A 27,658-nucleotide genomic window follows, 5' to 3' on the forward strand; every position below is an offset into this window, starting at 1 on the left:
GTTCGTTCGTTCGCTCACCTTTAGCACGCGTATCAAGTGCCGCAAGCCGAGATACTTTTTCAGCAAGCGATATAAATCATTAATCAGCTGCGTATTCTCGAGCTCAATTTGTGCCGTTGTCATGTCTATTGGCGGTTAGATGGAGCTAATCAGTGTTAATCACTCGACTTAACGACTCAACTTACGTTCCAGGCGCTCCATGCGCTCCCGGCGCTCAGCCGCCTCCTCGGCCAGGCGAGCCGAGGTCTTGACGCCCTCGCCCGACTTCTGGGTCTTCTCCATGATTGAGCAGGCGCGCATCACGTACGAGGGCACAGTTTCCTGCTTCTCCTGTCGCGGAATATCGACTAATGTCCAATACTGAGTCTCCAGGCGTATAACTTCCTGCAGTCACTTGCTATTAGTATTGTCAAATCACATCACTCTAATCGGTTTACCTTAATCATGAGCTTGAGCTTGGGATAGCGCTGGAAGATGTTGCGATGGCTCTTCGAGTCGCCGTATTGGTTCATTAGATTAATCAGTGCTTTCTTTACCGTATCGTAGGACTCCTCGAGGCGCAGCCGTAATGATCTCAAGCGTTCGTTCGTCTCGATAACCTCGTCGCGCGTCATGCCGCTCGGTGCCCCCTCGTCCTTCACATCCTGCACAATGCGGCGCACGCTTTGCGTGAATTTTCCCACAAAATTTGTGGTTGCTAAAATAAAGACATTGAAAAAATTTAGCAAAAATTAAAATAATTTTATATTGTACGGAAATTGCACGAAGCACTGTCATTCACAATATGATAATGTCAGTAGACACGTGCATTAACCTCATTGGATTGCTCTACGATTCATGCGGAAATTTTTCGTCTATGAAAAAGTCGAATCATTATGCCATGATGAGTCGCATTGGAGTTTTAAAATAAATTTCTTAAACTTATTTCGAAAAGTGTCGACGCCGGGGTTTGAACCCGCGACTCTACGATGTGCGCGCAACTCGCTACACGCAACACCACACCTTTCATCACTCACATACGTGCTAACTTACATTTTGTCAAACTGCTTGAGTATTTCGTTTTGTGTACATTGTTGATTTTACAAACACACGCATGCACACATACATATACAATTCAGAGAGCATTTATAAATAACTAAGAGTAAGCGAAACGTATAATGAAGAGACGATCGCTATGAAATATTGCGGCTCTCACTATGACCCAAACAAATATTTTACGACTTTTGGCAAGCCGGTGAGTCTGTTTTTTATTATTTTATATATCTATGTTTTTTTTTTTTTTTTTTTTTTTTTTTTGTAATGCAATAAAACTAAGTAAATATTTGTGTTTATTCAACACACCCCAAATTATTTACCCCAGTGCGGGCTCGAGCTCGCAACTTAGCAAACACCAACATCAACATATGTATAGCAAAGTCACTGCAAATAGAATTTGTGTGAACTTTCATTTTCATATCAAATATTTTCGGTGTAGTTCTTCATTCCTACATACTAATACATACAATTATTAATACAATGCAGAGATTAATTATGAATATTTGACAGTAATCAGTAATAAAAAGCAGCCATCTGCCATCTATTGTTCATGGGGAAAGCCTGGGATAATTAAAAGCTTTTGTTAATACTGTGAAGTATATATGTTTATGTTTGCTATAATATGTTGAAATATTATATATGTTTATATTTCATAGCACTATAGTTGACATTATAAAACTCTAACAAACATCAATAATTTTAAAAAATTGCCAAAAACGACTAATATTTTAATTTCATAATTATTGATTGATAAAGTTTATATATATATTTATAAAATTTATGATGATATCTTAGGTAACTTCAAAATTGATTCTTGAATACGAATAAAATTTCAATTCAAAGGATATATGTACATATAAAGCAAGGGCTTATAGAATGAAATCTCTAAATAATATGATAGTATAAATTATTGTGGATTATATCTGTAGTGTAAGTCGTATATGTTGCTAATATATACGATCGATACCGCTTTGTTTACAATACAAAGCCATTTGTGAAGTTTTCAGCGACGTAACTTCGTGACTCGAAATAAATACGGCTATTCCTCCTATCATCATTTGGAAATTGAAAAATTTAGATGGATTTGTAAATCATAAAATTGCTAAGCAGTAATTAGCGTTCACAATGGCATCGTAAATGCAAAATTTATTCAAGTGCATGGAAAACGTGACTTTTTTATGTCGTTGTTAAGAAATCGAAAAGGTTCAGTGACAATGAGTCGATGGAAGCATAATAATATACATATATGTCAACCAATAGGGTATTTAAGGGGCTTGTACGATACAAAAATACAATGTTTGCATATCCGATTCGATTTCGATTTCGATTTAGAGAACGTTTTACAGTTTCCCAAGATGACATTAAAAACTTAGTCATGCTTTGTTCCTTTAGATATACATATTTATATAAAGTTACGTAAATAACACGTGTATGAGCTTTGGACCCAAAGCTAAATTAGTTGACATTGCCCGACTCTTAGATACCCTAAATCCTTTAACTAAGTTTTACAATTTGCAAAGTGTTCATAGCATACACATACATACGCACAGTTGGGCATTAGACGATCGTTCAGCCTTTTGGCCCATTAGCGCTAATAGACTGATTGAACTACGGTTCTGAATATCCGATCTATATGAAAATTATTATGTTATACATATGTAAAACGCGCAAAAAAGGAAGACTACTATTTCAAATATATTGTTTTTGCTTATATTGGACAGAAGAGACAGAGAGCTCGTTCGACTCAGCTCCAGATCATGATGATATATGTTTTGTGGCCACGCCCCCTACCGACTGTTCGCAATCGATATACCCAGTTCTCTCTCACTTGCAATTGTTTCTGGCTATAAATACGAAAAGGTCTTGGTGCGCCGAGAATAGTCTTCCCGTTCGCCTTAACAGTCCGACCACAACTGAATACAATTATAAGTTCTTGCTCGGGAGAGAAACTTTCAGTATACAACGAATCGTTCGACGGCCAGCAACGACGGTCGAAAACAAAACAAAAAACGGTCAGTGACAAAAGCGAATTAAGTATAAGCAAAAAACAAATAAAAATATAATACTAATAAATGTATGTTAATATGTATGTGTGTGTATATAGATTTACCGCTGTATGAAATAATATACAAACAGAGAGCGCTCACGCGATATTCGAAAACGAAACGGCAAAGAGTCAACGAACGCGTTCTTTATTACTTTCAATTGCTAATCAAACATAATTTTTAATTGAAACATGTTCTAAAACAGAGTAAACAAATGTTTACAGTGAAGCGAGTAGAGAGGGAGAGAGAGAAACGGATTGGTAGCGAGAGCGAGAGATGGAAAGTAAACTCACAAAAAATAGGCAAATACTGAATCAGTTCAGTTACACTGAAAGAGGCTGAGAGCGAGAGAGAGAGAGAGAGAGAGAGAGAGAGAGAGAGAAATCTCAAGAGACTAACATGTTGGATACTATATATGTACATACATATATCTAAGCACGATCATTTTTATACGCAGACCCTCCGTCTATACAGAGCTCACTGTAGTGCATATTTAGATCCTTTAGATCGTAAACAAACAATGTAGGCCTTATCGCCATACTTTAAGATCATTCAGCCCAATATTATGACCTGGTTACTTCAGCTCCTGTTCAAATATTTTGGGTGTTAGATCATTTCCATATGATATCTTTCATTTCGTTCTGTTATGTTCTGTCATATTTCACTCCTTCAGATTAGTCTTATGCAGTACTAACTATAATGCGTTTATAGCTTTAGAGCTCAGACTTTTCCAATGTTTACTTCAGTATAGATTTACATCTTTTCGATCATAGTCAAACCCTCATTGCGGTACGCAGTATTCATTCCAGTGCAAATGTATTTACCCCTATTTAGAGTATACGAGTTCTAGTTTACTTACAGTTAATGCTCGGCCTTCTGCCTTTGGCCTTTTGTTGCACATTAAAGCTAAAAGCTGCAATTAATACGGGTCGGCATTGCCTGCTCACGATTTCTGCTGATTTGCATATTGAAACAGCAACAACAACAGTTTCTTTACAACCGCTTTATCATATTTATGTATGTAGCTTTTTGCCAGCTATGCATATGAAGCCAGCCGGTCGGTTGGCCGCAATGAAATCATTTTTTATTTAGAGAGAAAAAAAGATTAAATATTCTCTTGTTTATTATGGATAAAAATAAATATTCAAAAATGCTATTAGACTGTTGCAAAAAAGTATTAAAAACAATATTTTACTATTGTTGCATTATCGTATTATAGCCATTAGGGAGTGTGTTTGTGTTCATACAGAAGCTTAGCCTCTGGCTCTGGATGAGGCTATCAGTGTGTTTATCTCAAATATTGACGTCAATAGCAACTGCGTATTGTGTGCCTGAAATGACAATATCGCAATTAAGCAAATATGAATTGAAATGGTTTTTTGCTAAGCTCGTTTCGCCACGCAACTGGACCAGTGGCTAGAGTGCAGCCTCCAACACGCTAACAGAGCAGATAACACTCGCAGCTCAGATCGCACGTGGAAATATGTATGCATTAAATGAGCGCGAATATCCATATGCACAGAGGCAACCAACCAAAGAGCAGCTCGCGACTTGTTGAATTCACTCTCACGCACACACACACACACACACGCATTCCATCTCCCTCCCGCTCACACGCCTTTGCTATGCATACAGCAGAGCATCGGCATACACTTTGCCTTGCTCTCGCTCACTCACTCACTCGCTCGCATGCTCGCATGCTCTCTCTCCTTCATGCTCGCTCTCGATTTTTGTTTAGTTTTGCGCTCACGACCTTGTTGATAAAATTTGCCAAAAAGCTGAGCAGTTAGTTCTACCTGGGGTTTGTGGGTGCAGCTGCTTGTTCTGCGAGGCAGGACAAATGTTTGACTGCTCGAATCAGTCGCGCGTTTCAGCAGCAGCAGCAACAACACCAACAACAACACGACAACAATGGCTAATGAGCAAAAGCGGCTTTTGTTTATCTTTAGCATGTCTTTTTTTTTCGCTGCTGCTGCTGGTACTGCTATACCCCGATGCCCTTGCTAAGTCCCTTGCCTAAAGTTCATCCAGTGTAAACCGGTTTTGCTAATTTGGTAAAGCACACACACACGCACACATGCATACAAATAAGCAGAAACTGTTTTTTTTTTGTTTCTTCTCTTCTTTTTGTCTTGTCTCTGTTGACAGCAACAGCCTAAAACTTGCTGCTCACACGCACACACACATACATACGCCCGCACGTACGCACGTCTCTCTCTCAGTTCTTGTATTTGTGTGTGTGCGTGTGTGCCTTGCTGCAAACATAGGAAAATATGCACAGACAGCAACAACAACATTGAGCCGCAATGAAACGCTACTCAAGCTCTTCATCTCTACTTTGTTCGGCGCTTGGCTTACTCAGTCTCGTTTCGTGTTTAACTGAATGCAGATACGTTCGTATTGAGTGAGTGAAGTATTTATGTATATCTTGAAGATACATTTAAGCTGCTGCACGCGTAGACAAGCTTACTTAAAGAGCTTGATTGAAGAGATCTTCAAGTTATTTAATAATGTTTCCATATATCTACATATGTATCATAAATTAATTTCGAGCAAATTTTTATATATTTTGTTCAATTTTTCATGTATTTTTCGAATTTTAAGTGAAAAACTTTTGTTTTTGTTGATTGCTGCTGAAAAGAAATTGGTTCTGCAGCTGTTTCAGTTCTTCTCAATTAAAAAAACGATAAATAATATCTTTAGTATCTCTAATCTCTCTAGTGACGCAAGCATTATCTTTTTCTTTACTTTATGTTGACGCCTCGTAGGCCATGTGTGGATTGGGTTTTTCTTTAATGTCTATTCGTCATTTAACCGTGCGACATTCGTACGGCGTTTGGTAAACATTGACTGAATGCATGAATCAGTTTTGTATGTTCTCTTTCGACGCATTCCTTTAATAATTGCATTTTACCTGTATGACAGAACCATCAATTATTTTTACGATTGACTGATTAGCAATAGCCACAGAAACGTGAGCAAAATTTTACGTCAATTGGCAAAACCAATAAATCTCGATTTTGGTATGTAAATATTAATTGGAGATTCCTTAAATTTCTAAAATACGTCATTTTACTGCTAATTGGGAGAAATGTCAATGCGACTTAACGACAGGGTATATTGGTTTAGTATGTAATAGGCTGAAAGAGGCCTGACCTTAAGGAAGATACCTTACCCCACATTCGGGTATTTCCTAGTCAAGCATGCCCGACTACATACACACATACTTGTTTCATTATTAGCATAGCTGTACTAAACGAATTAGTAACTATAGTTCAAGGTCTTCAAGTCTTTATAAAGCTGGAAGAACAGCATCTTAAATTATTAATTTTAAATTTCAAGAAAATAATAATGCGATCAATTTAAATGAATATTAAGATTTCGATTGTATATATGTACATATGTATGTGTGTGCATTTAAATGATTTCATACAACACTCGATTGCACCTTCTCAATGAATTTCTCTAATTAAAATGCCAATCGCTGAAATTCTAATCTATAAGCCAAACGGCAAATGGCAAATCGCAAATGGCAAATGGCAAATGGCGCGTGGCAAATTGCTTTTCATTCCTCTCGCCTCATAGACGAAATATAATTAATCTAATGAACAAGTTGTGCATCGCAAATCTCATACAATTAAGCCGAAGCAAAGCGAAGAAGTGCGAACAATCCAAATCTAAATGAGCTGCCAAATTATGGGAATTATCAGCCAAGTGTAACAGATCTCCGTGCAGTTAGCACATCCGCAATCAACTCGCTTTATGTTGACTCCACTCAAAGCGACTTTGATTTTAAGTGTTCACGGCCAATGCACAGACAAACGGAAATTGTGGCTGTGTCTGCCAAAAATTTGCCAGCATGAGATCATGATATTGGCTAATTCTAGACCAGGCCAAGCCTTTGCTATTTGCTATTGGCCGAGTAGGCAACATAAGCTGGAGCTTATCTAGAGAGCGAATCAATTAGCTATATTCCATATGGATCTATAGTTAAAATAGATAATACCCGATTCTTTAACTCTGTCAGATAGAGTTTTTATTCACATTGGCCATGCTCAGAAATTCCCCACCGAAGCAAAAGTGACAGAGTGGAGTTGCCCACAGCTCAAGACACGATTCAAGTCAACAAGAGTAAGCAGTTGAATATACTTTCTACAAAATGCCAACAGAAAGTTAAATGACTGGCTAAGCAAACTCTTTTCTTTGTTGTCAAACCGAATGGGACATCAGCTACAATTCCGGACAAACGTTTTAGCAATTTATCTTATTTATCCGCCCACTGGGCGTATGCGCAATATGTTGTCTAGGCACGCTTCGCTCTGCGTGATACATCAATTCCTCTCTCTATCTCACTCTGCCTCTCTCTCTCTCTCTCTCTCTCTCTCTCTCTCTCTCTGTCCGTCTGTCATGCATTTTATACCTGTGTCAGCTGTCATTAATCAGCAAACTAAATAAGCATAGAACGCCTCACAAATCCTAGTCGCACGTGCCCCAAGTTGCCCTTCCTGATAGTGGTGGGCGGGAGTGGGGGCGGGGTCAGGGCAGAGAATAGTGTTTGCTCAGCGCGTTTTAATTAGTTCCCGCCACAGAGCATAGCTTTGCTAATTGACCACATTTGGCATACGCCATGGCCACACCCCCTTCTAGAGGCCGGCGCCTCGTCAAAAAGGCGTGTCAATCATTGGCGGGCAACACGCAGTTGCGGCACGCGTTTGATTTATTGAATTCGTGTTGCGAGCCAAATCGTCGCCGCGATGACAGAATGCAAACTGCATTCGTGACCCACAAACTGAGTTATGGATTGATGAGTTATGCCCGGCCAGGCAGTCGACGAGCCGCTCGTGGGAGTTCGTGTAAAATCGATGACAGCCAGCGCCGGGAAGCGGATGAGTCATGTGAAAGGCCCAAACAGCTAATCAAATAAGCCGCAAATAGAGCGCGGAAGCAGAAACAGAAGAAAACAATTCCAAAGCTGCATAAATATTTACTTTGTGTGTAAAAGGGAATGGCATTTATCTAATTAGTATATTCATACACTGAGCGCAGTTCTGGGTATATTCAGTGTGGGACTAGCTATGTGATGGGTGTGTGTATAAATGTATGTGTATAGGCATAGAAATATATAAATTCCCATAGAGAGGGGGAGTAAAGGCTGCACTTCTCTATCATGTTTTATGTATTACATTATCGATATCTTCTCAGACAACTCGTATCGATCAATATCGATATATTGACTGGTTTATGCATCACTTGGGAAACGCAATTCTCAAAGTTTTGCAAATTTCCGTAATGAAATGCATCTACTCATTATTCCGGGAAACTAGAAACAAATCATTTTCATTGTTTTTCAAGTCAAGATCACACTTTGAGTTTTAAGAAGGTCATTAATTTAGCGGCGACGAAGTTCAATCAACCTATTTATCATAATCTAAAGGGCACGTGTGCCTATATATGTATATATGTGTGTGTGTATGTGTCGTGTTTGATGTGAGAGTGTGTGTGCGAGTCTGTAAGTGCATAGATATACAATGTATATCTACAGACGTCAGAGTATTATCACTTGTATTATCGCACTCTCACTTGTTTGACTTTATTAGATAGCTCTTATGGCACAACTAAGTGGAATAACAAGTTCCAAAAGAACTAGTTCGAGCTCTAAAATAACTAGTTATGCCATTAGCTAGCCTCTGAATCAGAATACCTAATATAACGAGCGAGTTCTCGCCGCTCGGCGTCTCATGAATAGATCAAATAGATAAGAGACCCAGAGACTAGCAGAGATAATGATGGAAACAACTTGTAAATCTCTGCTAATCAGCACTCACTTCTGGCCCCAGTCGGCGGCGCAATGGGGCGTATGCGTAACGCGTAATGCGTAATGCTGCATATTGTTAAATTCAATTGCTGCTGGCAAATTGGATAAATTTCGGGTAACTCGGCGCGCAGCATTCGTTATGCAGACATTAGGTTCAGGGGAAGTGCGAGCATTTGAAAATTTAATATGCTCTGCGGGCCAATGCTTTAGCGTCGCTTAATATTTGATGTTTGAAGTACCTTTTTTGGTATGGCCCTCAAGGGGAGCTAAGTACAAATGTATATATATATGTATATGTATATTTATGCATATATATAGATATATGTGTGCTTTGGCATATCCTGGGATTTTTATTAAAACTTTAAGTCACATTTGCTGTTCTGTTCGCCATGTAGTTTGCATTATTTAAGCCAACGCATTCAAAATGGGCTCAAAATAAACACACATCAGGTCACGCATGTCTGTATGTGTGTGTGTGTGTGTGTGTGTGTGTGTCACGACCTTGAAATAGATGCGTGTGAGAAAAACTGCCACGCCCTGTATGTAAACATAGGCCAAACAGCACCCACAAGCACTTGTTGAGGCAAGCGACAGGCAGCAGCTACAGCTACAGTGCCGTCCCCCTACAGTGGCGTCCCAGTCCGCTGCCACTGCTGCTCGGCTCAACCCTTGCCGCAATTCGACAGCGAGAGCAGCAGCAGCAGCCGCAGAGACAATGGGATGTTCTATCCATGGCCACATCGATAGACGGACAATAATTACCAAATGCCAAACTGAAATTCTTTTGCTAATAATATGTGGAGCCGCAGTCCCAGCCCACAACGAGCTAGATTGCTGCAGTGTGGGCGTGATAGACTATTGAATACTCCTTAAGCTAAGCTTGTGAATAGAGTGTAGAGTAAATAGAATATACAAATATATCATATAGCCCAATATTTATTATGGATCGTATATACTTTGATATGCATTATATGTATAATATATCTCAGTTCAAGTCTTGCAAAATAACAAGCCAACTGTTCATATAAGAAGCACAGAAATAGCTTTGCAAAAAGCAACCAATATGCTCTTCTTTCACTTGAGGAAGAGGCATAATAACATCAACCAGCTGTCAACTTACGCAAACCGAACAAGCAGGAAAGACATACACACGCAACTACAACGCACACTAGCAAATATATATGTATACATATATATATAGCATAGTCATATGTCAACAGAAGCGAACGCATTCAGCTAGCGAGACAAATTGACAGACAATTTAGCTGTCAATTGTGCGTCGCACGTTTGGCGGCGGTCGTTCAACAGAGAGAAGGAGACAGAGTGAGAGAGAGAAAGAGAGAAGGAGTGAGATGGGAATCGAGTTGAGGTGGGGCATGAGTTGTGAGAGCTGTCAGCAGCTCCAGTCGCAGTCAGAGGACAAAACTTGGCATTAATTTGGCGCGTCTTTCGTGCATTGGTCGAGCGACCTCGGATGCAAAGCAACGCAAAATGAAAATTGCCATTTGATGGCCGTTAAGCTGCTCAGCAACAAGCCAAGAGCGCCAAAATGAGCAGGAGAACACAAAAAGCTGCTGTTCGCTGTTGAAGTGTGGGCAGGGGCATGGCCTGGGGGAGGCAGGAGTTGGGGCAAGTCCAGAGCCAGGTTATTCCATGGGCAGCAGCAAAAAGCACAGTCAGAGCCATGGCCAGGGGCAGGAGCAGGAGCAGGGGCAGGAGCAGGAGTAGGAGCAGGAGGCACAGCAGTCATAGCTGTATTAGTGCTCAGCTGGGCAGTAAATAAACAGCTGTTAGCCCAACACGACTTTCACACACACACGCACACGCACGCACAGCGTCGACATGGCTATTAGGCCAATTGGGCATGTCCCATACACAACAACGCGTATACGACAATACATAAAAATCTTTGGCTCGGAGCGAGCCGTGCTAATCGGACAGATGCCTTGGCTAATCTCAACTGTAAGCTATGCAAACTAATAAATATTTTGTGGCGCCACGTGGCCACTTCAAAGCGACCACAAGCGCCAACCACAGCCTGAGCTCGACTCTGTCGGAACACTCCATAGTTGCCATAGTTCGCAGAGTGAAGAGAGTGAAGAGAGCGTATTAGTGCTGTCAAATGTGGTCTCCTCTTGGCTGCTCCTCCCTCTCACTCTGCCTGAATTCATTTGCAACTACCAAAAATTGCTTTTAAGTTTTCCCCCATCTTTTTTTCGTATCTAATTTATGCATGAGATTTTCGTGGCTGAAATTCGATGTTTCATTTTAAGTTTGATGTATTTTTTGATTAGAATCAACACTGTCAATTATTAGTCAATCTGAGTTGTCTTCTATTCAGATTTGAGTCGAAAGACTTAGCGGAATCTGTTCTACATCTATCTATTCTATATCTATATTCGTTTATTTTAAAAATCCAGAAGACATCAAATCTACAGCTGAACAGCATAGAATAGATCTCCTCTGATCAGCGTATCTCCATCTACCATTCCAACCACAAATTTTGTGGATCCATTTTCGCTTCTTCCATTGGTCGCTTGTCGAGATGAATAGCACATATTAAGTTTTACTGGAACTATAAAACGTTTTGAGAAAGGAACTTTCAGACTTTTGCATATATTTGAATATAATTTAAAATGTTTGGGCTCATAAATTGTAAACTCGACGCTGACTTTTGACCTTCTGAGCGAACAACTTTGGCAATTAGAGCTGCCGAAGTGGTTTTCCGTCCTTCTGAAGGAGCGCAGCAACTTTGAGACACTTGTAACAGCAGCAGCAAACAGCGGCAGCAGCAGCAGCAGCAGCAACAGCAGCAGCAGCAAACAGCAGCAGCAACAGCAGCAGCAGCAGCAGCAGCAAGAGCAGCAACAGTTGAAACAGCAGCAGATGCTTCAGTTGTTGTGGCATTTGTTGCCGTTTGTTTTTTCTGTAGCTCTCCCATTGCGATGTCACGTCAGCTGTCCGTGGCAGGATGCTGTCCTTCGTGCTGCTATGATTACAATAATTATCAAAAGCACAGAAATGGAGAGCACTTTTTCTGAATATAGATATAGATATCAGATAGACAAAAAGTGCTGCGTAGTCTACAGCTCGGGCGATGCATGTGCAGATTAATTCTCAAAGTTGCAGCAGATTCATTATTCAGCTCTTCAGCATTCACAGGCAGACAGAGAGCCGAGCCCAGAGAGCCGAGCAGCGAGCAGCGAGCAGCGAGCAGCGAGCAGTGAGCAGCGAATACATTTGCAAGCCTTAAGCCGCAGCGAGCTGAATTCACATTTGGTTTTGCATTGTTTTACTTTTTTGGCCCATTTTACGAGCACAAAGTAAAGTTTTTCTGTTTCCCTCTATCAATGTGTGTCTTTCCCTCCCTCTCTCTCTCACTCTCACTCGCACACTCACTCTGTGCATGCGGCACATAAAAATCACTTTTGAACAATAATAAGAAAAGTTGCCAGTGTTTGGCCTGCGGTTCAGCCTCCCGGCTAAATCAGAAAAAACACAAGCAACACGAGCACAAGCACAAATAACAGAAGACGATGATGAAGAAGATGATGAAGAAGAAGGGAAAACAAAACAGCGTGCATAAATGAAAAGACAAAGGGCATAGCCGAGGCGAGGCACAAATACTCTAACAGAGCTCATTGAAAACTGCAATTCAGGGCATATTAGTTTTGTTGAAGTGCATACAGCAGACGGCGGGAATAGGCGTGGCCCATTCCATTTCAGCATGCATATAGTCTGAGTCCAGGCAAACAATCGAGATGATTCAGCCAGGTCGTTTATAGTGTCTGAGCTCTTGTCAGTCTCTCTGAATGAACTCATCGATGATGATGATTGTAGTATGATGATGATGTTTATAGTATGATCACATCGAATATGAATTTGCTTTAAAACACTGATACCTTTTTCGTATGCTAATATAAGAGCATTGAAATATTTGAATATGCGAGCTTGAATGCAATCGAGTATAATAAGGTGGAAGATTAATTGACCTTTAGTATAGCTGTATAAGAACATGAGTATAAGAGTGTAAACGGATTAGAGTATTTAGCATTATACCTTACTTATGAGATCTACAATCTGATAAGTAGCTAGAGCGCTAATATATATACAAACTGTATCAGATTATAAGTATAAAAAAAAACTTTTTCTTATATCTAGAAAATATCTCGTATATAAGCGAAGGACAGTCTTCAAGGTATTCGAGCATAACTGAAAAGTTGATGCGCAAGATCTCGAGTTTTCAATCGTCCTCAAATAGCACGCACAGATCATCTTAATTTGAATGCATTTAAAACATTTTTCATTTCTCTAAAAATCAATAAAAAACTGCTATAGCGCCACATTCCATTATATCACGCACGCTTCCACTGCGAGAGTCGTAAAATTTGGAAGTCAAGTTCAGCCAAAGTGCGCACAGATAGGGAACGCCTTGACCTTGGGGTGCGCTCGGTAATCCCCGACTAGAGCACACTTACGTTTTCTCTTTGTGATTGGCTTATGATTTTGATACTAAGTAGCATCTTTTCTGGGTCATATATACATGTATGTCTGCATCTATATTCAAGAAGCGCAAGCTGACTGATAGCATATGTAATCAGAAGCTCTGTCTCTAAAGACATTCTTAAAAGATTTTTACAATTTTAAAAGATTTTAAATGGGAAAACGACCAAAATATAAATAAATCATCGCATTGACAGCGCAACTGGCATTGTGCCAGTGGATGTCATTACGTATACGCACCGTTGAACGACTCAATTTCGTAAGCAGTTCTGGAAAATGAAAATGCACTCGTCACTTTTTCTTCAGAAGTCGCCAGCACAAAGCACTTGACACTGCACTACAAAATCCCATTGAATTAGTCATCGCAACATGCGATGCATTAATCTTCCCTTTCCCATCACGTATACGCACCCTGAAACGTTCAAGTGTAATTAGGAATGCTGATGCAACAGAAACATGCCTCAATTAGACTGCAGTGCCTCAAACAATTCTTTGAAGTGATCTCCAGTTGCACATACGCTTTGAACTGACTTCAAATGAATAGCAGAGTTCACATTGCGTATACGCACCAGTAAACCTTTGAGTAACCCCAGGTACTTTGCATTGCTCTTGAATGTGGCCGTATCATTACTCTTTCACTTACTAACAATTACCTACATAATTCAATAGAAAATTCGAATCGATAGAAGTGGACCACATCTGGCATGGCTCCAACATTCACATAACGTATACGCACAATCGGACCAGGCAAACTAATTAACAGTTGCAAAGGCACAAAAACAAACGCCAATCATAGCCAGAATGAAACAGAGCCCAGCTATGAATCGGCCATCGATTGGGCATCAGCATAACTCTCACTAATTACGAACGCTGCGTTCGCACAGATTTGCACAAAAAGCCGATTAGCTGTCCAAAGGACATTTCCAATGGCATTTGCATTTGTGTTTGAATTTGCATTTTGTTGATCCCCTTACACGGCAGCAACAGCAGGAGCGGCAGCCGGAGCAGCAGGAGCAGCAGTGGCATCAGTTTCCCTCTACGTAAGCGCATATGACAGGACGACACTTTGACACATGAATAGAATTGAGGCAAACACAAGGATGGCGCTTACATTCAGCTGTTGCTGCTGCTCCTGCTGCTCCTGCTGCTCCGGCTGCTCCGGCTGCCGCTCCTGCTGTTGCTGCTTCCTTTTTCTGTGGCCTCGCATTGTAAGCCACTTAATATGGCAACGGGTTTCAAATTCATGTCACGCCCGACACTGACAAAACACGTAACAGCATTGCAGTCGAGCCAGTCCGACTGAATAATACACGCTCATAGTACAGAGCAGCTTTGCTTGATGCTATGACAAGACCTGTTGATGAGAGATGATACTGAATCACATAGAGAAACGGTATGACCATAGCTTTAGAAATTAATTAGATATACAATAGTATTATTTTGCTATTATTTCCACGCCTTCTAAATACAAATCTTGTTAGACGTTAAAGACTCTATTAGACAAGAAGATAAAAGTGTAAAGCCACTGCGAGCAATTTAATAACAAAATATTCACAGAATTTTAATTAAAATAAATTTTATATTATTTCATTATTATTTATTTCTATATTTAAAAACTTTTTCAATATCTACTCGAACAACAAATATGCTCATTTTCACTTCGTAAGCCGTCGAGCTTAGCTCGCTTAGCTCGAGCACAACAATCAAGATTTAAATATTTAGCATTTTGTGAGATTGAAAAATATGAAATAAAGAATTCATGTCTTACCTCGCTGCATAGTTGTGTGGGCTGAGGCTTTAGTTTAGCTGTTAATTAGTTTTCCTATCAGTCTTGAGCTGACATTGATGTGTTTTCATTGTCTAATCAGTGCTCATATTCCGTGTGGCATTTGCGCAATGTTCTCGGATATTTTAGATTATTACGGAAACAAAAACTGAACTGCGAGCTGGCCAAGCGTCTCACCTGAGGGCCGCTTGACTGGCAAATACTGTGCAGACTGGGCCGAGCACCGCATAGCATGCAACAGAAGCAGCCCCCCGCGCCCTGCACCTTGGCCAGGCTGGCTCGTAGCACACGCCTGACTGACTCGGCCCTAAGCGACTGTTTTGTATACCCTGAATACATTAAAGAGGAGGAGTATATCTACATACAAGCATGTGCTCGGCATATGCATATAGAGAGAGGACGAGAGAGAGAGGAAGAGAGAGAGAGAGAGTTAGATACAGACCACAGCTGAGATCCATAGACTCCATACATTTATGAAGAGAGATAACTCCTTCTAAATATCAGAGACCTGAGAACTTGTAGTTTTAGTCGTTCACTCCAGCTGTCATTGTCTGTCTCTCTACGTTTCTCAGGTAATGGATATCTAATAGTCGTTCACCCACCACTAGCTCAGCCTTTCTCTGGAGATATCTCAGCTGCCCATTGTCTGCATCTGGCTCTCTCTCTCTCTCCCTCACTCTCTCCCTCTCTCTCTCTCTCTCTCTCTTTGTCTCAGGTGTTGGGTAACTGATAGTCGTTCACTCCCTACTCGCTCATTTTAACTCTGAGGTGTCTCAATTGTTGCTTTGGTCTAGCAGCCCGCTGTCTATATCTATCTCTCTCTCTCCCTCTCTTCCTCCCTCCCATTCTTTCTCTCTTTCCTTCTCTCATTCTCTCTCTCTCTTTCTTTTGTCTCCCTGCCTGTTTATATTATGAAATAAAATCAAGATTTTCATCTTCTTCACTGGGTCGCCATGGCTGGCCAGGCATTAGCCTATCCAATTGAGTGCTTCCACAGCCAGTGCCAGTGCCACTCGGTAAACAATTGCCCGAGCGCTAAATGTATGCCATATTCTATTAATAATTTGATTTCTGGGTCATAATATTAAAAGTCCTTGCTTTAATCGAATCGAATTGTGTCTGGCAAAGGCATAAATGAATGTTTGCTCAACTAATTCGATTCTCTATTGATTATCGTGCACATTATAGTTGGCGAATCGCGTTTATATCGGCGATAAATATCAACCACAACTTACTATATGCATTAGAATAATAAATACTCTTTCTTTCTGTGCATAAAATTTAAAAATTGCTGACGACTCCAATGGCAATGGGTCAGCTGTAAAAATGGGAACTCAAATGGAAAATCATGAATGTTTTATGCATACTCGTTCGCAATGTCAAGGGTGGGAGTAAAGTTGAATATACATATATATTATATGAATACTCACATTAGCTCATCTCACAGAGTCTTTAGAGGCAAGCCGAGAATAATTATGCAGCATAAATACTATGGTTAATGGCTTTACGCAAGACTAGAGACGTGTCTACCGAACCCAGCTGGAAATGTCAGGGTTACAGATGGGAATAGGTATAGGTATATTATATAACTGAATTGCTCAGTCTTTGCTCAGACTTTTCATAGTATATTACACACCAGACGAGTATTATATAGTCACTTATGCTCGCCTATTTTTCTCCCAATTCCATTTGAAATTTTTATTGCAGTGGAAATTTGTATATTTCTGTTATGCCTTGTTTAATTGTTGAAGTTCCATTTCCGTTGTTTATTATTTATCTTACATTTATCGCCTTTGAGTAACTTTGATGTTTGCTTTTTTATTATTTTTGGGCTTTACTCATGCATATTAAAATGCCTATGCGTTATTTACACACACATACACACAAGAGCCACAAATCCTAAAATTGCAGTATATACATATATCAACGTATACATATAAATATTTGTGGGTGATTTTGTGGCCGAGCATATTGGAAATGGAAATTGAAATTTACTTTCCAAATTGATTTCGTTTGAAATCGCAATTTTTTCTATGAATCGTGATTGGTTTTCATAACGTGTAAATAATTTGATATTTAATATTTTATTGCATTTAATTAAAATCTGAAATGCCATCAGAAAAACATGCCAATGATGAAGTCAATGATGAAGTTTTAGCACTGCATATTTCACTCACATTTTACACAATTTGCCGTTTGCATATTTCTGTTTTTTCTTTCTCAGTAAATTTAACTCAATCTCTCTCTCTCTCCCCCTCAATCACAATATCTTCCACATTGTTTATCTCTCTCGAGTGCGTACTATAAATGCGTTAAAGCGGGTATATTGGCTTGTAGGAATCATATGTCTGGAAAAGAGAAAGTTTATCTTTTCCTCTTTGCCTTTAGAAATACCAGAGCTAATGGGTATAAGAGTGTAAGAGTATAAGTGTAAAAAAATAATGTATAAGAGCACAATAATATAATGTAAGTATGTAAAAATAAAAATATAAGTTTAAGTATCAGACTAAGAGTATAAGAGCTTGAATTTATGTAGCTCAGGCCTTCAGTGTAGAATTTATGGAACGTGTAGATCAGCTACTCTTCAGCGAAACCCATGAAATCGATAATTATCGATTGTTTAATAGATAAATTCGTTGTATATAAGTGAACCTATCTTCTTACTGTAAGTTTTATTAGCTTTAGAAAGAGTAACAAAAGAATGATAGGTCAGATATCGATTTCTGTTTCTGATGATTCGACAAAAACTCTGCTGACGATGGAACCAGAGGGTTTTTGATGTTGCTATAGCAAATGTACACAGCATGCTCACTTTTATGGCTTCTTTTTTCTCGCATTGTTGATTGCTAATAAAAGATTCTCATTAGGTATAAGCAAATAAGAAGTACTCGAATTCATCTTGGGGCATCTCCCCCAGTTCGCGCCGTTTCACTCAATGTTTAAGCTTCGCATTGTTGTGCTGTCTCCGGGCTCAGGCCTCAGGGCTCTGGGTTCTGGTTACGCCAAAAGAGATTCACGCCCTGAAATTGAATGCTTTATTTGCGCTAATTGGTTGTCGTCCTTTCGCCGTTGTCCTTTTGCCAGGGCGCAGCTGAGCGGAGCTGCGGTCTCATATTACCAATGCCATAAATATAATTCCCTGTCTCTGGTGTCGAAAATTTAATTAACCTATTGCCAATAGATAAATCGAATAAACAAAAAAAGGATTCAAAGACTCCGTTAAGGAAAGCTCGGTTACTAATCATTTAGTTAATCTATTTTCAGAGACCTGATAAAAATGGTTTAAAGCATTGCGACTCAAGCTCTAGAAATTTGAAATGCGAAATAATAATAAACTCTTCAAATATTGTTTCACTTTACCCTACTATATTTACGAAGCCCTGAGTCATCGACTCGATGACGTCATAGTTTATACAATCTGCTCAGAGAGTATATAAAATGTGATTCAGGCTCGTATCGGGAATGCCTGTTGATCGATAAAAGTTGTTCTTATCTCTATCTCGACCGAGAGAATTGAAAATGAAACGCAGCAATTGACAGGCAATGTCTCACAAGACTAAAAAACAGGGAAAACGTCAGTCACATATCACAAATATTTATATATGTTCAAGTGCTGGCTGCTCTTTCAATAAATTCAAGTGTTCTTAACCATGTGCGATTCAGTATTCACTTAGCCATCGATGCGAAACGAGCAAACTATTTAAGAAATAAAATAAATTATATAGAGTTTAAGAAAAAGTTTCAAGGAATAGAAGCGTAAAACTTAATAAACTAATTTCAAATTTTTGTTTGCTAACTTTCCTGTGAGCATAAATTTAAACACCAAGAAGCCATTTTAAAACATTAAATGAATAAAATTTGGTTAGGGAAAAACTTTAAAGCCATTTAATTATTAATAATAATAATTAAAAAACAAAGATGGAAATATTTTAAATTTGTGGATTAAATTTTAAAAGTGAATTATAAATAGAAACGAAAAGACCTGGACATAGAAATATTAAACATATTAAATACAAATATTTAATAAAATTTAAAAGTATAAATTTGAGTTTTGATTCATTTTACACACTCAAAAAAAAAAGCTCACATATGAATCTAATAAAATAAAAATAAATATAAGTATTTCAAAATAATAAACTACTTCTGATTGAAGGCTAATAAAAAAAATAAAAAAAAAAACTAACTACAAAAAATATTTATGTTAAAATAAAACGTATTGCGCTTCAACAACATTTAAAAAATAATTAAATATATTAATAATTTTTAATGAATATCTAGAACTGAACATACAGCACAAAATTGAAACATTTGTTCTTTAAACTTCAATTGAAGATTTGAAAATGAGCTGAAAATTAAGTGAAAAAAAAAATATTGGAATGATTTACACATTGAAAATGTTGTCCTCCGCTTTTAAAAAGAAGAATGAGAATTAAACGAGCCTTCGTAAAAAATATATACAAATATTAAATAAAATATATCAAAAAGAATTAATTTAAATTTGAAAACATTTGTCCTGCTCAACTAAGTAATATTTATAACTTGAGTAAACAGTGCTCAACTTATGTAAATAAGTTTTGAAACCTAGTCAAGGTGCATGCATGTGTGCGTGTATGTGTGTGTGTATGTGTGTGTGTGTGTGTGTGTGTGTTTCGACTTTAGAAGCAAGCACAGTTCTGTGAGCTCCACTTCAAAGTCTAAACAAGTCTGACCACTTTGGTTATGCTGGTTAGTGGCAAAGGGCGCCACAATAATTCGAAGGCTATGTTGGATAGAGATGAGGGCAGAGGCGGGAGGGGAGAGAACAAAGGAGAACAGTTGTCGAAGCAAAAGTAATACAAAAGTTAACCACAAGACGAAACATGTAACAAAAAGCAAAAAAAAGGGCAAAAGAAAAATTATTATGCTAAACTCGATGTCTAATTTAAAACAAGTTGCAAAGTCTGGCGAAAAGCCGAAAACAGAACCACAATAAAATTTGCAGTTGGCAAAAGTTTCGGGGCTCAACTAATTGAGATTGAGTTGGGGCCAATAAAACTTGACGAATGATGATGAATTTTCATTTTCACCCCCCTTTCGCCATTGCAGACCGACTCGAACCGAAGGATATGAACCGAACGACGCAGACTAAACTCTGCCATGCACTCCCAGTGCTGCTGCTGACGCTCCTCCTGCTCTGCGTGGATCACACAGCGAGTCGCCCCTCGACCGAGAACGAGGGCGACACCTCAACCTTGCCGCCTGGTGCTGACAATATTGAGGTACTACGAGCAGCTGAGGCTGAGACTTTGCTTCGACTCTCACTTGAACTATTTTATTTCTTACACAGATTCATCATGTGGAGGTCGTGGATGGCGTTAACCACGAGGATCATCCGGTGATCATGTACAAGGAGGACTTTGTCAACGAGGATTACGGTAAGCACTGAACACTGCCGAGTGACACAGCTCAGCGGGAATTAGCAGACAAGAGCGAGACTAGACTTTGCCGACAATTTAAATGAGTTTAGTGCGAAGTCGAAACGGGAATCGCTTTATAATGTGTCAGGATTCAGAGAGAGCGCAGTTGAGTTACCTATAATACCCTTTGACATTTTTTGATTATTTTTCCATTTGAAAGTCTTTGAAAGCTCACATTTTTCATCACCAAGAGGTCAATTCATGAACTTTCTAATCAGTCGAGCCACATCCGCTTCTACCTCTCAGACTATATCTTTTAGACAATAGAGATATTTCTAGAATGTAAAATGGGATAGAGAAAAAATAATTTGAGATACCCTAAATGCTTAAAAAAATTTGTCGATCGATTATTGAAGCATATGATTAATTCAATCAATAATCAAAAATTTTTTTAAAATCTTTTGTAAGATATTAAATTATAGACAATTTTACTAATAATTTTTCTAAATAATCGATTATGGTTTAAATTTATTGCAACACATTTCGCGATTCAATTAAATCGCCAGTGGAACCAAAAAATCGATTATTCTATATCATAGAATTAGTCGTACCACCACTAGCTGCAGAGCCCCCACTAGACCGCTTCGATTTGATAAGGCTCTTTGTAGTTTCAGACCGCCTTGCTGATAGCTAAAGTTCTCCAATTTCTACCACCATTCCAGATCCGACTAAAAATGAGACCAAGTCCATCTACCCCAAGCTGTATAAGCGCACACAACGCACAAGACATCATCATAGTCGAGCCACTGCGCAGCCAGCGGTGGAGGAGGAGAAGATTCTGTTCGATGTGCTGCCCGAGACGCCGCTGATATTGAGCGACGACGACGATAAGAGCAAGCAGCGGACAGAGGAGCCGACGAAGGAGGCGTCACTGCACAAGTATCCCAAGAAGTATCACCGCCGTCATCGTCGCCACGCCTACAACCAGAATGTGCGCCAGCTGTATAGAAACGACCTCTATGCGCCACAGCCAGAGCCAGTCTACTATCACTCAGTGCCGGCGCCCCACTATCTGCCCATTCGGCCAGTGCAATACTATCGGTGAGTTCTAAAGACAATGCACTAACTGAGCTGATATTGATAAGGAATACTTGTATATAATATATAGCTATCCAACGATTGGCAAACCACCAAAGTACCAGGGAAAACTTCCCTTCTGGCGGACTGATGCGCCGCCCAAGGAGCCCGCAAGTATCGGCACTCGCCTCGATACCGATGACGAGAACAGCCTCTTCCACAACTCCAATCCGGCTGACGCAGACTTCTCTGTGTTCGATCAGCCCCAGCCGAATAACACGATTGCGGACCAAAACAACAATAACAACTACTGGCCCGTGCAAGGTGAGTTGGACCCTTAAATATTTATCGAATTGGCAAAGTCATCAATTTTGATACAACTCGCAGAAGTAGAGCAGCCACCAATTTGGAGTCCAAGTGAAGCTCGCCGACCAGGTAAGCCCAATCGAGCCAATTAGACTTTGCTTTGTTTGAGTTCGCTCTTATCATTCATTAACGTGGCTAATGAGCTTCTCTTTGTCTGACAAGTTGGTTATCTAGCTAAGCCCTTCTCTCATACGCTTTTGATTATTTGTGTTCTGTCATCCCGTCCGCATATATTCCGTAAAAAACTTGACTAACAATCCTCGCATCATCTTCATCTTCTACTCCTTCTTCTTCTTCTTCTTCCTCTTCTCTGTCAAACTTACATTCACCTTCTTGTTACTACGCCACAGCACGGATACCAACCACGCAACCGCCACCGTGGTCCAGCGTGACCAGCGCACCACCGCGACCCACCACCGCCAAGGTGTCCAAGTGTGTCTGGGCCATTGTCAATTGCTGCTCGCAGGGCAGCACCAAGATTCGCTACAATTGCTTTGAGGAGTTCGGCTGCCATGGCGCCTTCTGGGGCGTGAATCCATGTGCCGAAAACATTCGCACCAGCGCGATAGCCAGTCTAGCGTGAGCGATCAATCGCTGGGTCGATAGACCGATATGTCGATGTAGAGCGAGGCAATCAGCGAGAGTCGCTCGACTGCCGTCAAGTATGTCAAATATTTATAGCTATACAGGAAAACAATTTAATTTATTTTAAGCTTTCATTTTATATTGAAAATAAAGAAATCTTTTTGATCAATACTAAATGCGACCCGGTTTTTGACTAAATTCAACAATTGTGATAACGCATGCTTATTTAATACTCGATCTGCACTGGAAAACACTCCGTCCGTCTTGGCTATCTGTCCGTAAGACTCTAAGTCGTTTTTCCGGATAGACATCCAGCCATCATTCCGTTTATCTGACCATCCCTCTAATCGCAAATCTATTTATCGATCTACTCGTCCCTCTCGCCGTACATCCGTATATCCGTTCGTTCGTCTTTCTATTTCTATTCATTTATACTTTTGTCTATATGAAACCATTGGCTTATAGGTATAGTCGTATATATTTTATAAAGAGGGAAGATATGAGCAGTCGGGTATAAACGATATACAGTTTACGACAAGGACAACACCTCTCTTTCTCTCTTTCTCCCTCTCTCTCTTCCTCTCTCTCTTTCCCTCTCTCTATCCATCTCTCTTGCACAATTTCTCAAAATTTCTCATTTAAGAACGTGTCAGTCTTAACACTTTCTATAGACTGACACGCCCACAATGGGTTGGCATATCAAAAAATCAACATCTTTTACACTTTTTGGAGTGGACTCATAAAATGCAGCCGTAAAATGCTAAATCAATTCCTCTATAATAATATTTCCATAACTTATTGACAAAGTCAATAAAGACCAACTGTTATTCAAGCGTGAACGTGTATGAAAAGTCGGTGACAGCCAACTGCAATGCTTGTATTTATTTTGGTGTGGATCTATTGTATATCTCTATTATATACTATTTATTTATCTTGCTTATTCTATTTTCTTCTTTATTCTTAATGTATCTATTATAACCATATGCTGTCTTACTGCAACGTCTCATTCAATTCAAAGTTGCTTGAGTCTGTCTGGAGTGAGGCATTATCTAACCCACATCTGCCGCAAATGTGTTGCATGCAACAATCGCTTCTGTTGCCACAGCTACTAACTGCATAGTGTTGGGTCTCTGGGGCGCTGCGCCCAGTGCTTGGTGGAGTGTAAATGCATTAAGTTCTTATTGGTTGGCTAATCACCCGCTTGCATGCGCTCACACTTCCATTTCTTCCACTTGCAGGCATCAGCGCGCCCGTCTTCCAGTCGCCCCCTTGGGCCATAACGCTCCAGCCAAGGCCCCAGACACTGCCTCAGCCACAGCAACAGCCACGTCCCATGTTTCGACAAGGTGAGCTGAGTACATATAGAGCCATGTGTGTCCGAGGGGCTTTGCCAGCTAAATCGATTTGATTTGTTATTTCGCAGATGCCGTGCTATTCCCGCAGGAGTCCAGCTATGCATCAGGCACGGCCTGTCATCGCGCCTCGCAGCAGTGCTGCAGCCTGGAATCGCTGGGTCCGCTTTACGACTGTTTTCACCGACGGGGCTGCGAGCAACACCTCGCTGAAATACTCTCTACTTGCTCTTAGTCTTTAATCAGTTGCATCACCCATTCGCCAAGAAGAAGAATCAAACTGAATATTTTGCTTAAATCTCGACATCAACATAAATCTAAATAACGTCAGCTTTTCGGCATTTGCTGGCTCGAGAAACTCGCATTTCAGGCACATTTGAAAACTTTTTTATAAGAAAGATCCCTAAGAATAAGAAAAACGCTTCTCTTATCTTTAAAATTTTTGAAAAATCTTTTTTTTTCCACAGAGTTATTAGCTCTTTTAAGCTGATCTACTCATATGTTCGCTTCGCTTGCTCAACAGCTGATGTCTTGTTAACAAGTATGAATTTTACTATCATTTCATAGAGTAGAAGTACCACATACTCAGATATCTCAAGTCAAAATTTGTGTCTATCCCTTTCGGAAGTGGTCGAGCAATTGATTTCGGTATTCCTGTTTCTGATTTGAAAGCAGTGCTTCGACATGCCTGTTATTGGAGTTTTCATAACTCCATATTATCAACGTGGTACTGTACCTTCTCATCTATATCGATTCAATATATGCTACATATGCCTCGCTTTTGTTTTCCTAGAGCTTGACTACTATTTTCATGCATATTATGGAACAACAGAAATCTAGTCGAATGCTTTGTTTACATTTCCCAACAAACAGTTGTTTACACACACACACACAGACACACCCACACACAATTATAAATTTAATACTCGTACTCGCCTAACATAATATTTACATATAATTTAAGGTATATATTGTTCAGACTATAAACCAAAACTAATAAATGCTCACCACCGCTAACAATTTTGTTGTTGTTTACTTATATACATTTATATATATATGGTATTAAGTATATATATATGTTTCAGCTGCAGCCAATTGGCATTCCTTGCGCTTGGGCCATCCTCGAATCCTTCACATATTCAATTCCCTCGACAGCTGGCTGACAACTTGACAACAAATCTCAGCTGATTTAATTTGTCAGCCTAGTGTCACTCGCAATCGTATTTACAGACCTTCCAGCGACCCTCTAAGCCGATTACGTTGCGGTTTTAATAATGCCACGCCCACTCGCCTGCCATTGTCTCTCTGGCTTAATTGATTTGTGTGTTTCGTTTGTTGTGCTGCACAGAGTTGGTCAGCCACTTCTGAACTGAAATAAACTGAAAGCTGTTGCTGAGGCAAGGCTTAGCCTATTGAAAGGGGCTTAAAAGGGCACGGATCAGTGCACAGGGTACACTACTAAGAAATGGATCAGCATCAAGTGCGAGTCAATATAGCTAAAGTTCTTCTGGCTGCCTTTTACTTTGTTCGGGAGCATTTCTAATGCCTCTGTATTATTTATACGACTGTTAAATCTTCCTTCTCTATGAGTGTCTACCTTCTTTTACATCCTATGTAGATGCGTTTCGTTAAAAATATCGTTACCTGTTCAATAGAAATCGTTAACAAATATCTTTGACATATCTAACTCATAGTTAGATATCCTGGAACACCATTCAAAAATTCTAAGATTTAACCACATTCAAAAGAGAATTTATTTAAAGATCAGTTCTTTGAGACAAAAATTTACATTTCAAAAATGTTCTCAGCTCCCAAGAACTCTAAAAAAAATCTACAAATTGTAAATTACGCACGAGCTACTGTGATAATCCAGATCAAAGGATTAGTGTAAAGGAGAAATGATTTAATAAATTAATCAAAAATCTAAACTGCTCAGAGTCAAATCTCATTCCCTCCCAACCAACTTCAAGACTATAAAATTTGCAAGTAATACAATTTCGAATGAGGTAAGTAAAGTGCTTGACATGCTTCCCAAATAGATATATTTAAGTTTATATGCTGAAAATTCTATTGATGAAAATTATCGATACAAATATACCCGAGTTAAGCAAGTCGGGAAAGTGACTCAGAGTGCAGAGTAGAAGAGAGTATCACTTGGTCAGGCACTCCCCTCCAAGAGCACTCTAGGGCACTAGACATTGTTACTATCGGTTGGTCTTACAAGTACTTACCGCTGCCGCTGTCATAGGATCTGGAGGTGGAGCCACTGGTATTGGAGCGTTTAATCTCACGTCGACCCATGCTCTCTCTGTTTGTGGTTTCTGGCTGACAGGTGGTTGGGGTTGGGGCTGGTGCAGGCGCCGGAGCTGGGGCTGTGGACGAATTGCTGGCCACGTGGCACGTGGCAAGTAGAGCACAAGCAGTTGAAGCAGCCGCTTTGGCAACCGCAGAGCTGTAGCTGCTGCTGTTGTAGTTGTTGTTGTTGTTGCAATTGCTGTGGCTGTGGCTGTTGCAGCTCGTGCCGGGATTGCAGTCGAGCGCTGGTGTGGAGACTGCAGCGGTGTATCGATTGGCCAGCAAAGAGCTGCCGCTGCGAGTCGGCGATGGGAACTCGAAGTAGTTGAACTGCTGTCGATTGCTGAGCAAATTGATGGCAGGCTTCGCTGCCAAGCTGCTGCTGTTGCGTCTGTATTGTGGATGCTGTTGCTGCTGATGTTGCTGTTGCTGTTGCTGCTGTTGTTGGTGCCTTTGTTGGTGCTGACTGGTGCTGGCGTTTGTTTGGATCTGATGCGGCGTGGGCGGCGGCGGGGGACAGGCGCTGCTGCTGTTGTTGATGCTGCTGCAGCTGCTGCTGCTGTTGGAGTAGGACGATTTGCGCAGTGATGATGGTCTCAACCCTTTGACAGGGTACAATGGGTACTATCGCCCGGCAACGCGTACCCAATCGCGGTGGTCTCGCTCACTGTTGTACCAAATGCCTGCAAAGGAAAGACGACAAGCGTTAAACAACATCATCATTATCTTGGTCATCATCATCATCATCGTTGTTGTCTTCATCTTTATTTTCATTTTTATCTCAAGCATCGATAAGCACATTAATTCTGCTTGCAGATTAAAGCCAAAGTGCACTTAAACGCTCAGCTCTGGCGCGTGGCTGGCATTTGTAACGCACATTGCGTATACGCAGTGCCCCGCCCCGTTAATGCTCGTAAAATTCAGAGCGCGCTGCCATTAACCGAACCGTCTGGGCCCGGCCTCCGCATTACGAACAGTCAGTGCCAATTTAACCAAATATTTGGCACATGAAATCATTTTGTGCTAATAAAATTTCACAGCCCACTGGGCGGATCATTGATTTGCTGTAAAACGCACAAACCACAAAGCTGACCACGGGTCACCCAGCCACCCAACCACCCAACTATCCAACAGCCTTTACAATTTGCGCTTAATGTAGCTGTCATATAGGGTTTGCCCCACCAGACACTGAATAATATCAACAAAGTTCATAAGTTTCGAGCAAGCATTAGTAAAAGTTGCGCATCAACACTTAATGGAACTCTGACTAAAGCCTAACAAAGTCGAGTCGAATGGAGTCGAATGTGCTATGTGTCAGGACAATAGCCGAGTCGAAGCCAATTCAAATCCCACTCGAACACCCTTCGGATTGGCGCTACTTACTTCAACTGGCGTCTCAGTTT

At 40.2% G+C, this 27,658-nt stretch overlaps 2 protein-coding genes across 6 annotated transcripts in view; one reads left to right on the forward strand and one right to left on the reverse strand.

Annotated features, from left to right (window-relative positions):
* The window catches only part of LOC6575410, a 29,083-nt gene extending 2,204 nt beyond the window's left edge, over positions 1 to 26,879 (reverse strand). Inside the window, exons 1-4 of one of the 2 annotated variants that reach the window (XM_032730232.2) lie at positions 26,192 to 26,879; positions 438 to 697; positions 186 to 384; positions 19 to 125 (exon numbers count right to left, since the gene is read on the reverse strand). In XM_032730232.2, coding sequence (XP_032586123.1) covers positions 19 to 125; positions 186 to 384; positions 438 to 697; positions 26,192 to 26,261 — 636 coding nt within the window. In that variant the 5' untranslated portion in view covers positions 26,262 to 26,879. Of the gene's footprint in view, positions 1 to 18; positions 126 to 185; positions 385 to 437; positions 698 to 2,863; positions 2,945 to 26,191 lie in introns of those variants that run through there. The other variant, XM_032730238.2, reaches the window with a different exon arrangement.
* LOC6575411 lies at positions 2,959 to 24,980 on the forward strand. 4 transcript variants are annotated; one of them, XM_032730220.2, is made up of 8 exons: positions 2,959 to 3,047; positions 20,270 to 20,442; positions 20,511 to 20,598; positions 21,303 to 21,681; positions 21,749 to 21,981; positions 22,045 to 22,092; positions 23,847 to 23,954; positions 24,032 to 24,980. In XM_032730220.2, the coding sequence occupies exons 2-8, from the start codon at positions 20,290 to 20,292 to the stop codon at positions 24,193 to 24,195; spliced, it is 1,173 nt and encodes a 390-aa protein (XP_032586111.1). In that variant the 5' UTR covers positions 2,959 to 3,047; positions 20,270 to 20,289; the 3' UTR covers positions 24,196 to 24,980. The 4 variants fall into 4 exon arrangements, with proteins under 4 accessions (XP_032586111.1, XP_032586119.1, XP_032586112.1 ...); XM_032730221.2 differs by lacking the exon at positions 2,959 to 3,047 and adding an exon at positions 5,410 to 5,484; XM_032730223.2 differs by lacking the exon at positions 2,959 to 3,047 and adding an exon at positions 18,875 to 18,987.
* Positions 26,880 to 27,658: the final 779 nt, after the last annotated feature.

The sequence above is a fragment of the Drosophila mojavensis genome, unplaced genomic scaffold (assembly GCF_018153725.1).
Source record: "Drosophila mojavensis isolate 15081-1352.22 unplaced genomic scaffold, ASM1815372v1 contig_231, whole genome shotgun sequence".
Lineage (NCBI taxonomy): Eukaryota > Metazoa > Arthropoda > Insecta > Diptera > Drosophilidae > Drosophila > Drosophila mojavensis.